We start from the raw sequence: 17,616 nt of genomic DNA on the forward strand, positions 1-17,616 counted from the left end.
CTGTTGTGACGCAGTAAGAATAGGGTGGAAAATCTTGAAAAAGTAGACTGGAAATTTGGAAAAAATGGACTGGAAAACCGGGAAAAGTCAGGGAATTTTAATTTTCCATTTTGGTAGACACCCTGATAACTCATGTAGTGATTTAAAGGATTAATGTTAAAAAAAACTTTACCTATTTAGAAGAAAATTCATCCTGGGCAAGAATCGGATTAGCGATCTAGCGCTTACAGACGCGCTACCTTCCTAGCGAACTAGGCTGGCAAAAAAGGTACCTGATACACTGAGTGTTTAAAGCTCGTGCTCTATTCGTGCAGCCCCGCAGCCGTAGCAGTCGCAGAATTCTGGAGGTGCACATGCTGAATTTATTTGGACAAGGATAAGTAAGTAAGTGCTTAAAGTTGGCCCCGGGCGGTGTGCCAGGCCAAGTTCCATACATACCTGTAGCGAGAAGTTCAACTCTGTTTCGGTGTCCAGCAGTCCACTGGGGGGAAGTAACATTTCTGACGACCTGAGTGTCCGCTTTGACCCCTGGAAAAATGTAGAGAACAGATTTGTTAATCAAAAGATCACGAAAAGAAGTATTTCACTTTTTTTAAGAGGTTTGTTAGCGGTAACTGCTGGGGGACACATTAATCCTAGGTCTCGTTATCTAAAGACAAACAGGAAATCACAGTGTTTCTTTGAATTGCTTGGCACAGTTTATAGTTTATAACACAAAAATTTTCTAATGACAATCCCAAGGTAAGTAAACAACAAAAGCTCCTAATTCTATCACCCATATTCTAACTTCTCCTCTCCATTTCGTTTCTTCACCCACCTTCTTGCTCCCTTCATTTCGCTTCTTTCCCCCTTTCTAGCTTCTTACCTTTCTTATTATCTTTTTCTTTTCTTGCTTCGTTCCTCTTCTCCCACTTCTTGCTCATTTCGCTTCTCTCCCATCTTCTTTCTTCGTACCTTTCTTATTACCTCTTGCTTCTCATGAGACTGGACTTAGTTTACTCTCAATTCGTACGTTTTCAATACCGTCAGAACTAATTGGCTCAGGGAAGGGAAGAAAAAGCTTCACGAAATATCACCACTGCCCCCTCCTCGTAAATTCTATTGACTTATTTTATTATCACGAGAAGGGAGAAGTAACAGAAACTAGAGGGTGGTAGATGGTCAATATCGAAAAAAATGGACTCTTCTAGCCCTTCAAAGGCAATGCAACCAATGGACGAGGTTATAAGTTAAAGGCTTTTTTTCTGCCACCTAACTCTAATCCAGAATTTTCGAGATGGTTTCAAAGCTTGCTTCAGTGCAGCATGGACGCTCTAAGGAAACAACTAAGCTGTGATTGCGAAGAATGTTGTTACGATTCAGAGGAAGAGTATACTGAGGAAGGATATTCTGAAGACGTACCAAGTTCTGATGAAAGTAGCATTCTACGCCAAGAGAAAGAATTCGTCAAGTTCATCAGAGAACGAAAATGTATTTATACGACGAATCGGCCTATGCTGTTTGCATGGCAACTGAAAAGTTCACTGCCCATTGCTCGACAAGAACCATCTACTTTTATGAACCCTGATCGAACAGCGACGCATTTCTTTTATGGTTTATGGCTGATAAAAGAGATATTTTCTCTATTTTGTCACCTTTCGGCTATAGTTAAAGCCGCTACAACAACAACAACCCTGCTTTTACCTGTGACATGTTGATAATTCCTTGTGCTAACGTTTTGTATCCAAGTATTGTTCGATTTTTGTATTCATTGACGCGGAATCGCTTGAGAAGAGCGATGAACTTCTGTTTGAGATTCCGCTGTCGGGCGTTGTTCGGGAGCTTGGAAGATTTGCGGGTGGAGCCACGATTCTCCAGGTTCAAGTTGGGATCGGAATCCGAACCTTCGTTCTCATTTTCGTCCCCCGAGCTGAACTCTTCTTCGTCGTCCGAGAAACCTGAGGGGGATGAATGAAGATGAGTTAATACGACAGAAGTACGATGTGCAAGCATGGTGAAAACTTTTTCGTCCCTACAATCCAGTTTCTAAACATAGTCCTCATTGACGCGGAATCGCTTGAGAAGAGCGATGAACTTCTGTTTGAGATTCCGCTGTCGGGCGTTGTTCGGGAGCTTTGAAGATTTGCGGGTGGAGCCACGATTCTCCAGGTTCAAGTTGGGATCGGAATCCGAACCTTCGTTCTCGTTTTCGTCCCCCGAGCTGATTAATTTTTCTCTCTCTTTTCACAGTTCTAGTAAGCCTAACCCGGTGCTTAACTCATTTTGAATATTTTCTTTTTTCTGGAGGGAAAAGTGTATTCTTTTCAGGGCTCTTTTAATAGCTGCTAGATATGAACACAACTTCACATCTTTGAGGAATCTGTATATTGATGTAATAAACTTTTCTAATGCCCGAAAGTGTTCCACTTGTACATTTTGTGCGGCCCGTACAGATGTAGACTCAAATGGTTTGAGAAATTCAACTTATTCTTCAGTTGATGTAATTACAATCTAAACAAATTAACAAGGTAAGGGATCTGGATTACAAGACGTATATGTAGGTAGACTGGTAGTTGGTTGATAAAAATAGTCGACAGGAAAAGCAAGTTCCACTTGTACATATTGTGCGGCCCGTACTGATGTAGACTCAAATGGTTTGAGAAATTCGTCAACTTATTCTTCAGTTGATGTAACTACAATCTAAATAAATTAACAAGGTAAGGGATCTGGATTACAAGACGTATATGTAGGTAGACTGGTAGTTGGTTGATAAAAATAGTCGACAGGAAAAGCAAGAACAAATGAAATTACAGATTTAGAAATTTGCTATTAACTGCCATTTACCATACAATCACCCATTCACCTTAAAAAGAACATTTTAAAAATTATATACACTTGCAACTCCTCCATTACAGATTTAGAAATTTGCTATTAACTGCCATTTACCATACAATCACCCATTCACCTTAAAAAGAACATTTTAAAAATTATATACAGAATATATCTACATATGTAGGTACATTATTAGAGTGACCGGAACCACAAGTAGATATAGACAAGGCTGATACAAGTAGATAGAGACAAGGCTGTAAAAATTATAAGAGAATAGGGAAACAACTTATTGAGAAGGAAAATAGAATTGATGAGTGTGAATGATGCACAGGATAGACAACTGAAGAACGTTAGTAAACAGACAGGTTAGGTCATGCTAAAGGACATGCGATATAGGTACAAGATCACAGGATTTGATAAAATTGTCTAATCTAAAAACTGAATGAAGGCTTGAAAACTAAAGTGGGGTAGATTAAAATTAGATGAAAATATTAATCATAATGAATTTTATAGATTTATCGTATGAAGTGGAGCAATCCGTTCCAAAAGAAAGTGAGCAGTAATAGAGGAAGAAAATTGCTAAGACAAGGCTGTAAAAATTATAAGAGAATAGGGAAACAACTTATTGAGAAGGAAAATTGAATTGATGAGTGTGAATGATGCACAGGAAAGACAAATGAAGAATGTTAGTAAATAGACAGGTTAGGTCATGCTAAAGGACATGCGATATAGGTACAAGATCACAGGATTTCATAAAATTGTCTAATGAGTCTAATCTAAAAACTGAACGAAGGCTTGAAAACTAAAGTGGGGTAGATTAAAATTAGATGAAAATATTAAATATTTTCAATCATAATGAATTTTATAGATTTATCGTATGAAGTGGAGCAATCCGTTCCAAAAGAAAGTGAGCAGTAATAGAGGAAGAAAATTGCTTACTACCACGGAGACTAATAAGCTCTTGGATGAATATATCAAGTACCTTACAGAAATGGGTCAAACTATTGAGCCTCCCACTACCAACTTCCTTGTAGAACGGTTTCCACGAAGACAATCGTCTGATGAAATAGAACTACCACGGAGACTAATAAGCTCTTGGATGAATATATCAAGTATCTTACAGAAATGGGTCAAACTATTGAGCCTCCCACTACCAACTTCCTTGTAGAACGGTTTCCACGAAGACAATCGTCTGATGAAATAGCAAAGAGAAAGTTTTATTCCAAGAATCCTCATTTTGTGGAGAAATTTGCCAGACGACTGAATTCGCTAGAACAGGAGAAAAGAAGAAGTCGCTTATCCACGCCCTCTACACTATCTACAGCCACTTGGGCGTATACCACGTTTAAGAAGAACACATACAATGAAGTCCAGAGAAAAGGCATCGAAGAGTATTTTCGACTTAACAATATATCTACCAATCCTGAATTTTTTGGTGAGACCACTGCACGCAAAAAAAAGTGTCAAGATCATGCAAATGTAACTAAGTTAAGAGAAAGCACAATGGGAAGGGAAGGTACGAACCATTCTTACACAAATACAAAGCACGCTGCACTTCAGCAGACCTTGGGAACAGATCCCAAAAAAGAACAGACTGAAACAAAAGATGTAGAAAGTGAAAAATTAAAAAATCTTGATATACCAATGATATTGAACAACGTACTTGGGCGTATACCACGTTTAAGAAGAACACATACAATGAAATCCAGAGAAAAGGCATCGAAGAGTATTTTCGACTCAACAATATATCTACCAATCCTGAATTTTTTGGTGAGACCACTGCACGCCAAAAAAAGTGTCAAGATCATACAAATGTAACTAAGTTAAGAGAAACCACAATGAGAAGGGAAGGTACGAACCATTCTTACACAAATACAAAACACGCTGCACTTCAGCAGACCTTGGGAAACACAGATCCCAAAAAAGAACAGACTGAAACAAAAGATGTAGAAAGTGAAAAATTAAAAAATCTTGATATACCAATGATATTGAACAACGAAAAAGAACCACTTTCACGAAGAGAGATAGAACAGAACTATGACAATAAGACTGAAATAAAAACAAATAGAACCCTATCTTATAATGAACTATCCAGTGTTGTTGTACATTATGCAAATCTATTGAGAATGAATCAAGGTAATAGTTTGTATCTCGAAACAACAGTTCCAGAAATATTAGCCTCTCAAAAGCCTTTACCAACTAAGACTTGGACTACAGATTTCAAAATTACGACCAAGCGAATAACAACAACTAGCATACCCGAGGCAGATGCACATGATATGACAGAAGCTCCTGTAAACCACGTTTTCAATTTGCTTTTTGATCCTTTCCGTCATGATGTCCAAACCCAAGCGCTATGTTCACCACGCAATTTATGGGAAGAAAATTATGAACATTTATTGAAAACTCTAGGCTCTACACCTTCAGAATTACTTTTCGATTCAACAACCGATACCTTGGACGAGCAGATACAATGTACAAAACAAGTAACGACCCCCAAAGTATACTCAAAAGGAGAGGTTTTAGCCATGGGTCATAAAACTTATGATCCCAATCATGATCCTATGTGGAGGTCAATATATGGTTTATACAAAGAATCCACGACAGCGCAGAAAGTTGACTTGATGAACGTATTTGACGATCCATTAGGATTATACATGAGACCTGATACCGAAGAAGAAAAAGAAAGGAGGACTACTGAACTTGTCAATACTACAATTTACCCTTACTGGCGAGATTTGAATAAAAAGTACTTTGCTTCTACTGTTACCGTATACCCGTGGCAACTTACATCAAGGAATATAAATCATACAGAGGAGAAACAACGTCCTATCGAAGAGAGTATTACAATTCCGCGAATATACTCTGAGGAACATTATATAGAAACAAGAGGCACAACGCCACCGCGAGGATATAGAGGCTATAATTTGCCAAGAGAAGGCCAAATGCATCCTGAAGAAGTACCGCGACAGTTTAGAAGCGACAATGATCCATTAGACCCAGAACATATGTTGGACAAGAGGATAGGGCAGCGAGAGTTGGATGAACAAGTCAAGTTAAATGAAGATGATGCACCGGGATCTTCTTACATGAATCTAACAGCATCCGAACAACTCTGTCGCGATCGAGCTCCGGTTCTGCGCTTTTTTGATGAGTCAAAGCAATTTGATTCTGAAGGATTTAAAACTATGGAGGGTTTCAGTGTAGAAGAATACGATCAAATGCAGCAAATTATTGCTGATGAAGTAGAAGAAAAAATGCAACAAATAAGAGAAAGGAAACTGAACAAAACAAGAGAGGAAGAAGAAAGAAGAAGGACGACAACGCCATCAAGTTCAGAAGAAGATAAAGGATTGAGGATAGATCATATAAAATTCAAGCATTTGGGTGAGAACCTGAAAGTAAACGAAGAAATGAAAGACTTCAAGAACAAGTTGAAAAAACAATTTGATGTAATTTACGAACGACCTTCAACAACTACAATATCCTCTCCTTTGAAAAACACGCAACATGATATGCTTATGATAACAAACAAAGACGGGGTAGTAATAAGAAGGTTACTAAAAATTAAAAAAAGAAGAAGTACAAAAAATGCTGTGGTTGATTACTCTGAAATGAATTTTCCAACTAAAAAATTTGCTGATGAGGTAAGTGATAGTCTTAGCTTTCTTTATACCCATAATGTAATGAATAATGAAACACATACTCCAGAGTAGACCAATAACTACATAATTACCTAAAGTACATACTTTTTTTACAACACTACAACCTACAATCAAAGTGCACAGCAATCCAATTAAGTTATGGCATAAATTATACAGAAGAAACAGATCTTTGATACAAGAAGTTGTATACCTGCTGAAAGGCCGCATTATGAAAATATATTACATTACAGGGAAACGGAAAACATGAGAAGAAATGTGCAGAAGAAAATGAACAGTTTAAAAGAATTGCGAAAAGATCCATTACAAGTAATACAGTCTCATGTGAAAACATAGCACCCTTTATTGTAGTCACTAATAAATACGGAAAAGTTATAAGGAAATTGCAAAGAGTTAGGAAGGAAAAGACTACTACTACTACTGCTCATCGTACTAGTGTCAGTGTAAACACCAGTCCACATTCACAAGAAACAAAGACGTGTAGGACTCAAGCCTATTGCTAAATATGACCCTTCTCAGGATTCCATATTGCAAAAAGTGCTCATTGTAAGGGTCTCAAGTAAATACTCTGCTACAAAGTCAGTCAACTGCTGCTTGAGAGAGCTATATTTTCGACCGTACTTTTCTGGTGCAAAATTATCACAGAAGTTCTGTACTGCTTTATCATATTAATACTCGACATAAAATTATTTGCGCATCTGATATCCCCTTCTGTTCCTCTTAATCAGACGTTATTGATTGATAATTATTAAGCTATTAATAAACATTCAAACGACAGTATAACCAAGTAATATGTAGCGTATACATGATCACGACCTCAACACATATTCAAACATGAACAACTGACTAGCGTGATTCAATAAAGAAAGGCTAGAATAGAGCGTTAGGTTTTTATTGTCATAATAAATAGATAGGTGCTTACCACGACGGCTCATTTCTGGGTTTAATCCTAGATTAAGCTAGGAGGCTCGATCCTTGATTAATCTCAATCCCAAGATAACCCGATTTGGTAATCCCCTAAGAAGAGACTAAGGACTAAATTTGAAGTGGTGACATACGCAGACATAACAACTGCAGTAATTTTAAACCCATACTTGAGTGTTTCGGCATTGCATATTCGGACCCCAGTCAAGAGCGTGGTCTGCAACAATGGTAGTGTTGTTATGCCTAACGTGTTTTTAGCGTGTTGCACGACCCACAAAATAAGATCACAAAATTTGACCATGAACTTCGAGTTTTAGGCCGAAATATGCCTCATGAGTACACATTCAAGCATGAACAACTGACTAGCGTGATTCAATAAAGAAAGGCTAGAATAGAGCGTTAGGTTTTTATTGTCATAATAGATAGGTGCTTACCACGACGGCTCATTTTTGAGTTTAATCCTAGATTGAGCTAGGAGGCTCGATCCTTGATTAATCTCAATCCCAAGATAACCCGATTTGGTAATCTCCTAAGAAGAGACTAAGGACTAAATTTGAAGTGGTGACATAAGCAAGCATAACAACTGCAGTAATTTAAAACCATACTTGAGTGTTTCGGCATTGCACATTCGGACCCCAGTCAAGAGCGTGGTCTACAACAATGGTAGTGTTCTTATGCCTAACATGTTTTTAGCGTGTTGCACGACCCACAAAATAAGATCACAAAATTTGACCTTGAACTTCGAGTTTTAGGCCGAAATATGCCTCATTGAGGAGCACTTCCACCAATTGAGACTTCCTCCCTCGCTCACTCAAGGTACATTACATTAAAAAGGGGGGTCTTTTCTGATGAAATTCCTGTGTGCGGAGTCCAGTATGTAGGACTATTGCACCCCCATTCAAGGTTGTTTCGACTTGAACAAGTTCCTCATCGACTTTTAATTGAGACTTCCTCCCTCGCTCACTCAAGGTACATTACATTAAAATGGGGGGTCTTTTCTGACGAAATTCCTGTGTGCGGAGTCCAGTATGTAGGACTATTGCACCCCCATTCAAGGTTGTTTCGACTTGAACAAGTTCCTCATCGACTTTCCCAGCATTGTGCGATTCGACTCACCCGTCAGTTTGTGTCCCATTGCTTCCTGGTCCGTGTCTAAGCTTTGGAGATCTTCATTGACGATCCAAAAAGAAAAAAATACACTATCAATAAAATCAGATATAAGTGTTATCGATATTATTTTATCCTCCAACAAAAAATTAAACCTGAAAAGAACGACTAGAGTATTTAATGCAAAAAAAGAAATTAAAACTATCCAAAAGCAGTTACGTCAATTTGTGGTCCAAAAAGAAAAAAATACACTATCAATAAAATCAGATATAAGTGTTATCGATATTATTTTATCCTCCAGCAAAAAATTAAACCTGAAAAGAACGACTAGAGTATTTAATGCAAAAAAAGAAATTAAAACTATCCAAAAGCAGTTACGTCAATTTGTGAATGAGTTGAATATATTGAAAGCCAATATAAGCGAGGTCACTATACCAAGCATAAAACTTACAATTGGAAATGCTACTGAAAATAAAAAAGAAGACATGTGCACATATTTCAATAATTCTTCAACAGTTTCTAATAATGTTTCCACTGTTGACCAGCAGTACCCTTATGAAAAACTCTACTTGTATAAACATAGTCGACGGCCGTCGATCGATATAAATTTGTTGTGAATGTATGTGGACCCACATCGATCGAAAGATGGTCAATCGACGGGCGGTCTACTATTTGGACGCACCTTAAGACACTAATATTCCATAACAATTATTAACTCTAAAAAGGAACTTCCCGAGCTGAACTCTTCTTCGTCGTCCGAGAAACCTGAGGGGAATAAATGAAGATGAGTTAATACGACAGAAGTACGATGTGCAAGCATGGTGAAAAATTTTTCGTCCCTACAATCCAGTTTCTAAACATAGTTGACGGCCGTCGATCGATATAAATTTGTTGTGAATGTATGTGAACCCACATCGATCGACAGATGGTCAATCGACGGGCGGTCTACTATTTGGACGCACCTTAAGACACTAATATTCCATAACAATTATTAACTCTAAAAAGGAACTTTTTCAGCGTAAGCTCGTTCCGTTGAATTTCCTGACGACTTCTTTAAAGATGAATTGTACAAACCGGTAGACCTAAAAATCGTATATTAATTAGACTTACCTAGTTTATCATGGACACTTGTTGCTTTATCATGGACACGTTGTCATGGATACGTATCTAAACTTACCTCATGCAACTGCAATCGATTCAGAAAGCTTACCGTTTTGTTTACAAAAGGAAAGATCTTGATCGATAGGCTGACTGACTATAAAGAGAAATGTAGAGAACTTAGAGATACCTACACAAAAAGTACAAAAAAAAATCCCTCTTTATAAATAGGTACGTCCAGCCAGCCATCTGATATTCTACGCACCAGTAAAGTACAAAACGTATGCGACATAAATACCTACCCAGCTATGTAGGATGTAGGTATCCCCTGTCCCAAAGATGACACGTGCAATAAAGTAAACCCAACGATGTGAAAGAAAAAATTGCAAAAATTATTTTGGAAATTGAATTTGAGCTACACATGAAAGGTAGGTGGTGGTATCTATTATTTACCTATTTTTCCTATATTGTAAAGCATGTTAGTTGATATTTCTGTAGAATATGCAACGATATGGTTATCGGACATAAAGAGGACGTTTTTGACAACTTGTCAAGTGCCTTTCACAGTCCAACAAATAAACCATTATTTGACGATAAATAAATCGAAAATAGGTCTACTAGCTATACTAACAATACTTATGAGTATTATGACACGAAAGCTGTGAAATGCCTTGGCTATAAAGTATTTGATCATTTGTCTGTAACATGTGTAATATTTAATATCTTTGTCATGTTACAAATTGAATATGAATATTAGATTATCCAAACAAACCCACGGGATGTTACGCTGCAACAAATAGGTAGGTTAGGTAGCTGGTTACATTAGGTGAAGGTAAGCCTGTGTATTTCCATTATGGAATGTTCTGGATTGCAAGAAAAATGAATAATAATATGAAAATGAGTTTTCATAGCGAATAGCATCCTAGTGACCCAAAAGACCCAAAAAACACGACCCCGACCCAAAGTTGTGACTTTCGTTAGAAATGAATAGCTCATCCCCAAAGGGAATTTAGCTAAAAACAGGATAGATACATGGATAAAAAAATAAATCACGAATAACAACAAAAGGAAAAATATGTTAATAACACCCGCTTTCGCAAAAGGGGAAAGAGGGAAAAGGAAAGAAGAAGCATGATGGAATGTACCTATAACGTACGAATAAGAAATGGAGGAATAACGAAGAAAAGGGAAAGGAAAAGAGGAAACAGAAGAAGAGACAGTAATGAAATGTTAGACAACTTTGCGCAGCATTAGAACAGACGTGAAAACAGAAAGGTGTGTAGGAAGAATGGGAAGAGGCTTGGGACGTGAGATAAACATAGAGGATACGAAGAAAAACAAGAAGGAGAAGAAGAAGAAAAGGATGAGGAAGACGTGAAAACAGAAAGGTGTGTGGGAAGAATGGGAAGAGGCTTGGGACGTGAGATAAACATAGAGGATACGAAGAAAAACAAGAAGCCCCGGTCGGGACTCGAACCCGCGGCCTAGCACTTACAAGGCAGTCGCGCTACCAACTGATCTAACTAGGCTGGCACCTACCTCTTTTAACTCTTTTTACTTTACACAAATTTACTTTGGATGATTGGTTCTCCACCAATTTTCTTCGCGTGTCCTTGACAAGAAAAATGTTACCTCTAAACTCTCTCGAACCATTGAACTACTTGGCTAAACTAGGGTAATAGTGTAATGTAGACTGAGGGGAATTAGGTTAGGAAAAAAGTCTTCTAAAATTTATGTGGGAATGATAACGAAGTGGGAGGGAAAATTGAAACAGGTGGGGGGGGGATTAGAAATATCGCACATATGAGAAAATGAAAATGGCAAAATGGCGTGCGTGTGGGGAAGAGATAAAGAACCAATTTCATAGGAAGAGAAACTAGGGAGTAATAAGTGGAAGAGGCGAAAGAGGGAGGGAAAGGAAGAGCAAAGAGAGAATTAAGAGGGAGGTATGGGAAGAGAGAAATAGAGGAAGGACTACAACGAGAAATTGGATATAGGAGGGAGACGAGGGAAGGAACATGAGAGAGGGGAAGAGAGAGAGGCAAGGAAAGGGAGAAACAGGCAGGGAAAGAGAGATAAAGAGGGAGGGGGAAAAGAGAAAGGGAGGTGGAGAAACTGACAGAGAGGGAAGGACAAAGAGAAAAAAAAGAAGAGAGAGAGAGAGAAAGGGGAACAAAAAGAAATTTAGAGAACTTAGAGATACCTACACAAAAAGTACAAAAAAATTTCCCTCTTTATAAATAGGTACGTCCAGCCAGCCATCTGATATTCTACCCACCAGTAAAGTGCAAAACGTATGCGACATAAATACCTACCCAGCTATGTAGGATGTAGGTATCCCCTGTCCCAAAGATGACACGTGCAATAAAATAAACCGGACTGACTGACAGACTGACAGACAGACACCGAAGCGAATACAATAGTCCGTCCACTATACCTTTTATTATTAGTAATAATAAAGGAAGGAGGACTAAAAATTGCAAAAATTATTTTGGAAATTGCATTTGAGCTACACGTGAAAGGAGGTGGTGGTATCTATTATTTACCTATTTTTCCTATATTGTAAAGCATGTTAGTTGATATTTCTGTAGAATATGCAACGATATGGTTAAACAAACAAGTGATACTGACATGTGTGTTACAAACTCGAAATGATATTGTAACACGTGTAATATTTAATATCTTTGTCATGTTACAAATTGAATATGAATATTAGATTATCCAAACAACCCCACGGGATGTTACGCTGCAACAAATAGGTAGGTTAGGTAGCTGGTTACATTAGGTGAAGGTAAGTCTGTGTATTTCCATTATAGGATGTTCTGGATTGCAAGAAAAATGAATAATAATATGAAAATGAGTTTTCATAGCGAATAGCATCCTAGTGACCCAAAAGACCCAAAAAACACAACCCCGACCCAAAGTTGTGACTTTCGTTGGAAATGAATAGCTCATGCCCAAAGGGAATTTAGCTAAAAACAGGATAGATACATGGATAAAAAAAAAAAATAAAAAAAAAAAAACAAAAAAAAACAAATCACGAATAACAATAAAGGGAAAAATATGTTAATAACACCCGCTTTCGCAAAAGGGGAAAGAGGGAAAAGGAAAAAAGGAGCATGGTGGAATGTACCTATAACGAACGAATAAGAAATGGAGGAATAACGAAGAAAAGGGAAAGGAAAAGAGGAAATGGAAGAGGAGACAGGAGACAGTAATGAAATGTTAGGCAACTTTGCGCAGCATTAGAACAGACGTGAAAACAGAAAGGTGTGTGGGAAGAATGGGAAGAGGCTTGGGACGTGAGATAAACATAGAGGATACGAAGAAAAACAAGAAGGAGAAGAAGAAGAAAAGGATGAGGAGGAGGAGAAGAAGAAGGAGAAACAGAAGAAGAAGAAGCAAAAAAAGAAGACATTGTGACATGGAAAGGAAATAGAGGAGAAAAAGGTAAGATAAATCAGAGTGTCCAAGGGAGCAAGCAAGAATATAAATCAAGCTAGAAGCAAAGTAAATGACAAACTGACGAAAATGGTGGAGTACGGTCCTATCTTAATTCTACTCTACCTTTAATACTAATCCTATAGTAAGTTAGAAAGTTTCCAGAACCCCAACACCTAGAAGGCTGAAATTTGGTAGGAATATTCCTAATATTATATTCCAGGGAGAAGAAGAAGAAGAAGGAGAAACAGAAGAAGAAGCAAAAAAAGAAGACATTGTGACATGGAAAGGAAATGGAGGGGAAAAAGGTAAGATAAATCAGTGTGTTCAAGGGAGCAGGCAAGAATATAAATCAAGCTAGAAGCAAAGTAAATGACAAACTGGCGAAAATGGTGGAGTACGGTCCTATCACCTTAATTCTACTTGATGGAGTAGAAATAGTCCTATAATACTAAAATCCTATAGTAAGTTAGAAAGTTTCCAGAACCCCAACACCTAGAAGGCTGAAATTTGGTAGGAATATTCCTAATATTATATTCCAGGTAGGAATGGAAAAAGAGGGGATTTGCCGAAATCTAAACCGATTTAGAGCCGAGATCACTTTTCCTTGGCGAAGCACGGACAACCTGCTAGTTCCTGATAAGTGTGGATTAGATAATTAAATGATTAAATTTAAATATTATGTTGGTTTATTATTATGTTAAGGCGGTCTCTACTTGATCCCTTGTGTGCCGCGTCCACTTTAGGACTATTGCATAGATGGTCAATCGACGGGCGGTCTACTATTTGGACGCACCTTAAGACACTAATATTCCACTAATTATGAACTCTAAAAAGGAACTTTTTCAGCGTAAGCTCGTTCCGTTGAATAAAATTTCTGACCACCAAAGTTTAGAGTTCTTGACGACTTCCTTAAAGATGAATCACAAACCTAGAAATGTCGTACTAAAAATCGTATCTAAACCTCCGGCGCGGACGACAGTTATTAACATGTTAAAGCGCCTTATCGAAAAACAAACTTACCTCATGCAACTGCAATCGATTCAGAAAGCTTACCGTTTTGTTTACAAAAGGAAAGATCTTGATCGATAGGCTGACTGACTAGGGATTGGATGAGAACTTTGGCAATGACAGTTCCAGCGTGAGCTTTCAGTTCTTTGGATTCGCATATCAGATCCAGCTCCAAGTCCATCTGATGCTGTAGAACCTGGTTAAGGGACATAAAGAGGACATTTTTGATAACTTGTCAAGTACCTTTCACAGTCCAACAAATAAACCATTATTTGACGATAAATAAATCGAAAATAGGAGGTCTACTAGCTATACTAACAATACTTATGAGTATTATGACACGAAAGCTGTGAAATGCCTTGGCTATAAAGTATTTATTTGATCATGACTATTGCACTGCCTTTACATAATGTTTAGGGATTAGATTTACATATTATGTTGGTTTAGGGATTAGATTTAAACAGAGTTTAAGGATTGGATTTACAAATTGTGTCTATCTGTATTTTGTTCGTTTTAGATTTAAAAAGAGTTCAAGGATTAGATTTACATATTGTGATTGTTTGTTCGTTTTACCCCGTATGTGAGCACCTTATCCCGTGTTGTTGTCAGGGAAATTATATCTCTGAGACTGAGACGGAGCAACCCCTGCTGGTAAGTAATGTGAATGTCGTGTAGGTACGTGATGACACATATGACAAGATAAAACATATGGGAAGCAAAGGAGGGAAGGAAGAGAGGGAGAGAGGAGAAAATGGGGAAGGAAGAGGGAGAAGAGAGAAGGGAGAGGAAAAGAGGGAGAGGAGGAAAGAGCAACAAAGGGAAAGGGCGATAGAGAGGGGGGAAGGAGAGAAGAGAAGGAAAGAGAGAGAGGGGTAAAAAGGAGAGAAAGAGATAGACAAAGAAAGGGAAAAGGGGATAGAGAAAGAAAAGGAGGGAGACAGAGGAAGATAAAGGTAAAAAAAAAGATACAGTGACGAAGATGGTGAAGGAGAGGTGAGGAAAATCAAAGAGAAGGACACCTATAGAAAATAAGAGGAGAGAAAAGAAGAAGGGACACAACAGAAGGAAAGGGAAGAAGGGAAATAAGAAAAAGGACAATTGGAGAAGGAAAGGGAACAAAGAGAAAAGGGAAGAAGGAAAAGGAGAAAAGAGAAGGAAAGGGAGCAAAGAGAAAAGAGAAGAAGAATATTCCACAAGACACATGTGAAGATGACGTGTATTAATGTTGCAAATCTTGGTTTGCTTGATGACATTTTGAAAATAATGGAGGTCGTTATATTAGGACTGATGTACATAGCTAAAGGTAAAGGCGTGTTATTTATCTTGTCAAATAGCCCCACAGTCCTGCAGCTTAACAGATAAAACGTTCGGTAATCCACGGGCCTGGGGTTCGAGATATTCCAATCCCTGTGGGAGAATCAGTTTAACATTTGACAGACTATAAAGACCTAGACCCAAATAAACAGACTATAAAAATAAATAAAGGAGCTTTTTTTCCAAGAGGTTTGATAGAAGGAACTGTAACTGCTAAGGTATTATCGTCCCGAGATCGAAGAGAGAAGGAAGACATGATAGGAGAAAGTCAGCCGTTCCGAGAACGAACATTATCCGTTCATGAACAGGTGGTATACTTACTTGCATTTTTACAGCTATGACTATGGAATTGAGATCTGAACCTAGGGACTTAAGAACTAACAGTCGGGATACGGTCAATGAGCACAGCCTGAAACAGAATGACACAGAGTGATTCAATTAATAAAACAGCACAATGAAACGGATAATGATCTTGTAAAATGCAGAAATAGGTCGTTGACGTCACAGGAATCGTGTCAAACATAGCCTAGCACTTTACTAATACCGTCAGAACTAATTGGCTCAGGGAAGGGAAGAAAAAGCTTCACGAAATATCACCACTGCCCCCTCCTCGTAAATTCTATTGACTTATTTTATTATCACGAGAAGGGAGAAGTAACAGAAACTAGAGGGTGGTAGATGGTCAATATCGAAAAAAATGGACTCTTCTAGCCCTTCAAAGGCAATGCAACCAATGGACGAGGTTATAAGTTATAAGTTAAAGGCTTTTTTTCTGCCACCTAACTCTAATCCAGAATTTTCGAGATGGTTTCAAAGCTTGCTTCAGTGCAGCATGGAAAACAGAGATTTGATAGAGGGAGCTGGAGCTGTAACTGCTAAGGTCCTATCGGTTCAGGACGAGCCAATTTAACATGGCTAGAGAGACCATCACCCTGGTGTATGGCTGATAAAAGAGATATTTTTCTCTATTTTGTCACCTTTCGGCTATAGTTAAAGCCGCTACAACAACAACAACAACCCTGCTTTTACCTGTGACATGTTGATAATTCCTTGTGCTAACGTTTTGTATCCAAGTATTGTTCGATTTTTGTAGCGTTTCCTCCGTTGCAACATCACATGCAGCTTGTTTCCGTCTCGCTTGAGAAAATGTGGATACTGGAAACAAAATGAAAAAGGAGGAAATAAATAAAGCTTTATAAAACAATAAATAAACTTGAAAAAATACAGTCAATAAACTACTATAAAACAAAATAAATCAATCCTTTTTTGTATATTTGAAAGGTTTTATTCAAGGGAAGTTTTGATAACTGTAACAACGGAGGTCTTATCGTCCCGAAATCGAAGAGAGGACAGGATAGAAATAGCCGTTCCGAGAACGAACATTATCCTTTCAAGATAAAATCCGCCCCGGCGGGAATCGAACCCGCGGCCTAACACTCACAAGGCAGACGTTAGCTTGGAAGGTAGCGACCTTCCAAGCGAACTTAAACTAGGCTGGTAAAAAAGCACTGTATCAGTGTGCCAAATTTGGTCCCGGGTGGTGTGCCAGGTCAAGTTCCATTTTACATACCTGTAGCGAGAAGTTCAACTCTGTTTCGGTGTCCAGCAGTCCGCTGGGAGGAAGTAACATTTCTGACGACCTGAGTGTCCGCTTTGACCCCTGGAATAATGTAGAGAACAGATTTGTTAATCAAAAGATCACGAAAAGAAGTATTTCACTTTTTTTAAGAGGTTTGTTAGCGGTAACTGCTGGGGTCTTATCGTCCCGAAATAGAAGAGAGAAAGAAGACAGGACAGAAAAAAGCCAGCCGTTCCGAGAACGAACCTTATCCCTCCAGGATAAAATCCGCCCGGGTCGGGACTCGAACCCGCGGCCTAGCACTTACAAGGCAGTCGCGCTACCAACTAATCTAACTAGGCTGGCACCTACCTCTTTTTACTTTACACAAATTTACTTTGGATGATTGGTTTTCCAATTTCCACCAATTTTCTTCGCGTGTCCTTGACAAGAAAAATGTTACCTCTAAACTCTCTCGAACCATTGAACTGCTTGGCTAAACTAGGGTAATAGTGTAATGTAGACTGAGGAAAATTAGGTTAGGAAAAAAGTATTCTAAAATTTATGTGGGAATGATAACGAAGTGGGAGGGAAAATTGAAACAGGTGGGGGGGGGGAATTAAAAATATCGCACATATGAGAAAATGGCAAAATGGCGTGCGTGTAAGGAAGAGATAAAGAACCAATTTC

General features: G+C 38.3%; 1 protein-coding gene across 1 annotated transcript in view; it reads right to left on the reverse strand.

The window, feature by feature from the left end:
- LOC103524281 (phosphofurin acidic cluster sorting protein 1) overlaps positions 1–17,410 on the reverse strand; it is a 26,219-nt gene extending 8,809 nt beyond the window's left edge. Inside the window, exons 1-9 of the mRNA XM_026833367.1 lie at positions 17,390–17,410; positions 16,939–17,028; positions 16,398–16,523; positions 14,100–14,250; positions 9,246–9,269; positions 2,032–2,204; positions 1,991–2,000; positions 1,684–1,937; positions 439–528 (exon numbers count right to left, since the gene is read on the reverse strand). Of these exons, the coding sequence (XP_026689168.1) occupies positions 439–528; positions 1,684–1,937; positions 1,991–2,000; positions 2,032–2,204; positions 9,246–9,269; positions 14,100–14,250; positions 16,398–16,523; positions 16,939–17,028; positions 17,390–17,410 (939 nt within the window). The remainder of the gene's footprint in view (positions 1–438; positions 529–1,683; positions 1,938–1,990; positions 2,001–2,031; positions 2,205–9,245; positions 9,270–14,099; positions 14,251–16,397; positions 16,524–16,938; positions 17,029–17,389) is intronic.
- Between the last annotated feature and the right edge of the window lie 206 nt (positions 17,411–17,616).

The sequence above is a fragment of the Diaphorina citri genome, unplaced genomic scaffold (assembly GCF_000475195.1).
Source record: "Diaphorina citri unplaced genomic scaffold, Diaci psyllid genome assembly version 1.1 scaffold90, whole genome shotgun sequence".
Taxonomy (NCBI): Eukaryota; Metazoa; Arthropoda; class Insecta; order Hemiptera; family Psyllidae; genus Diaphorina; species Diaphorina citri.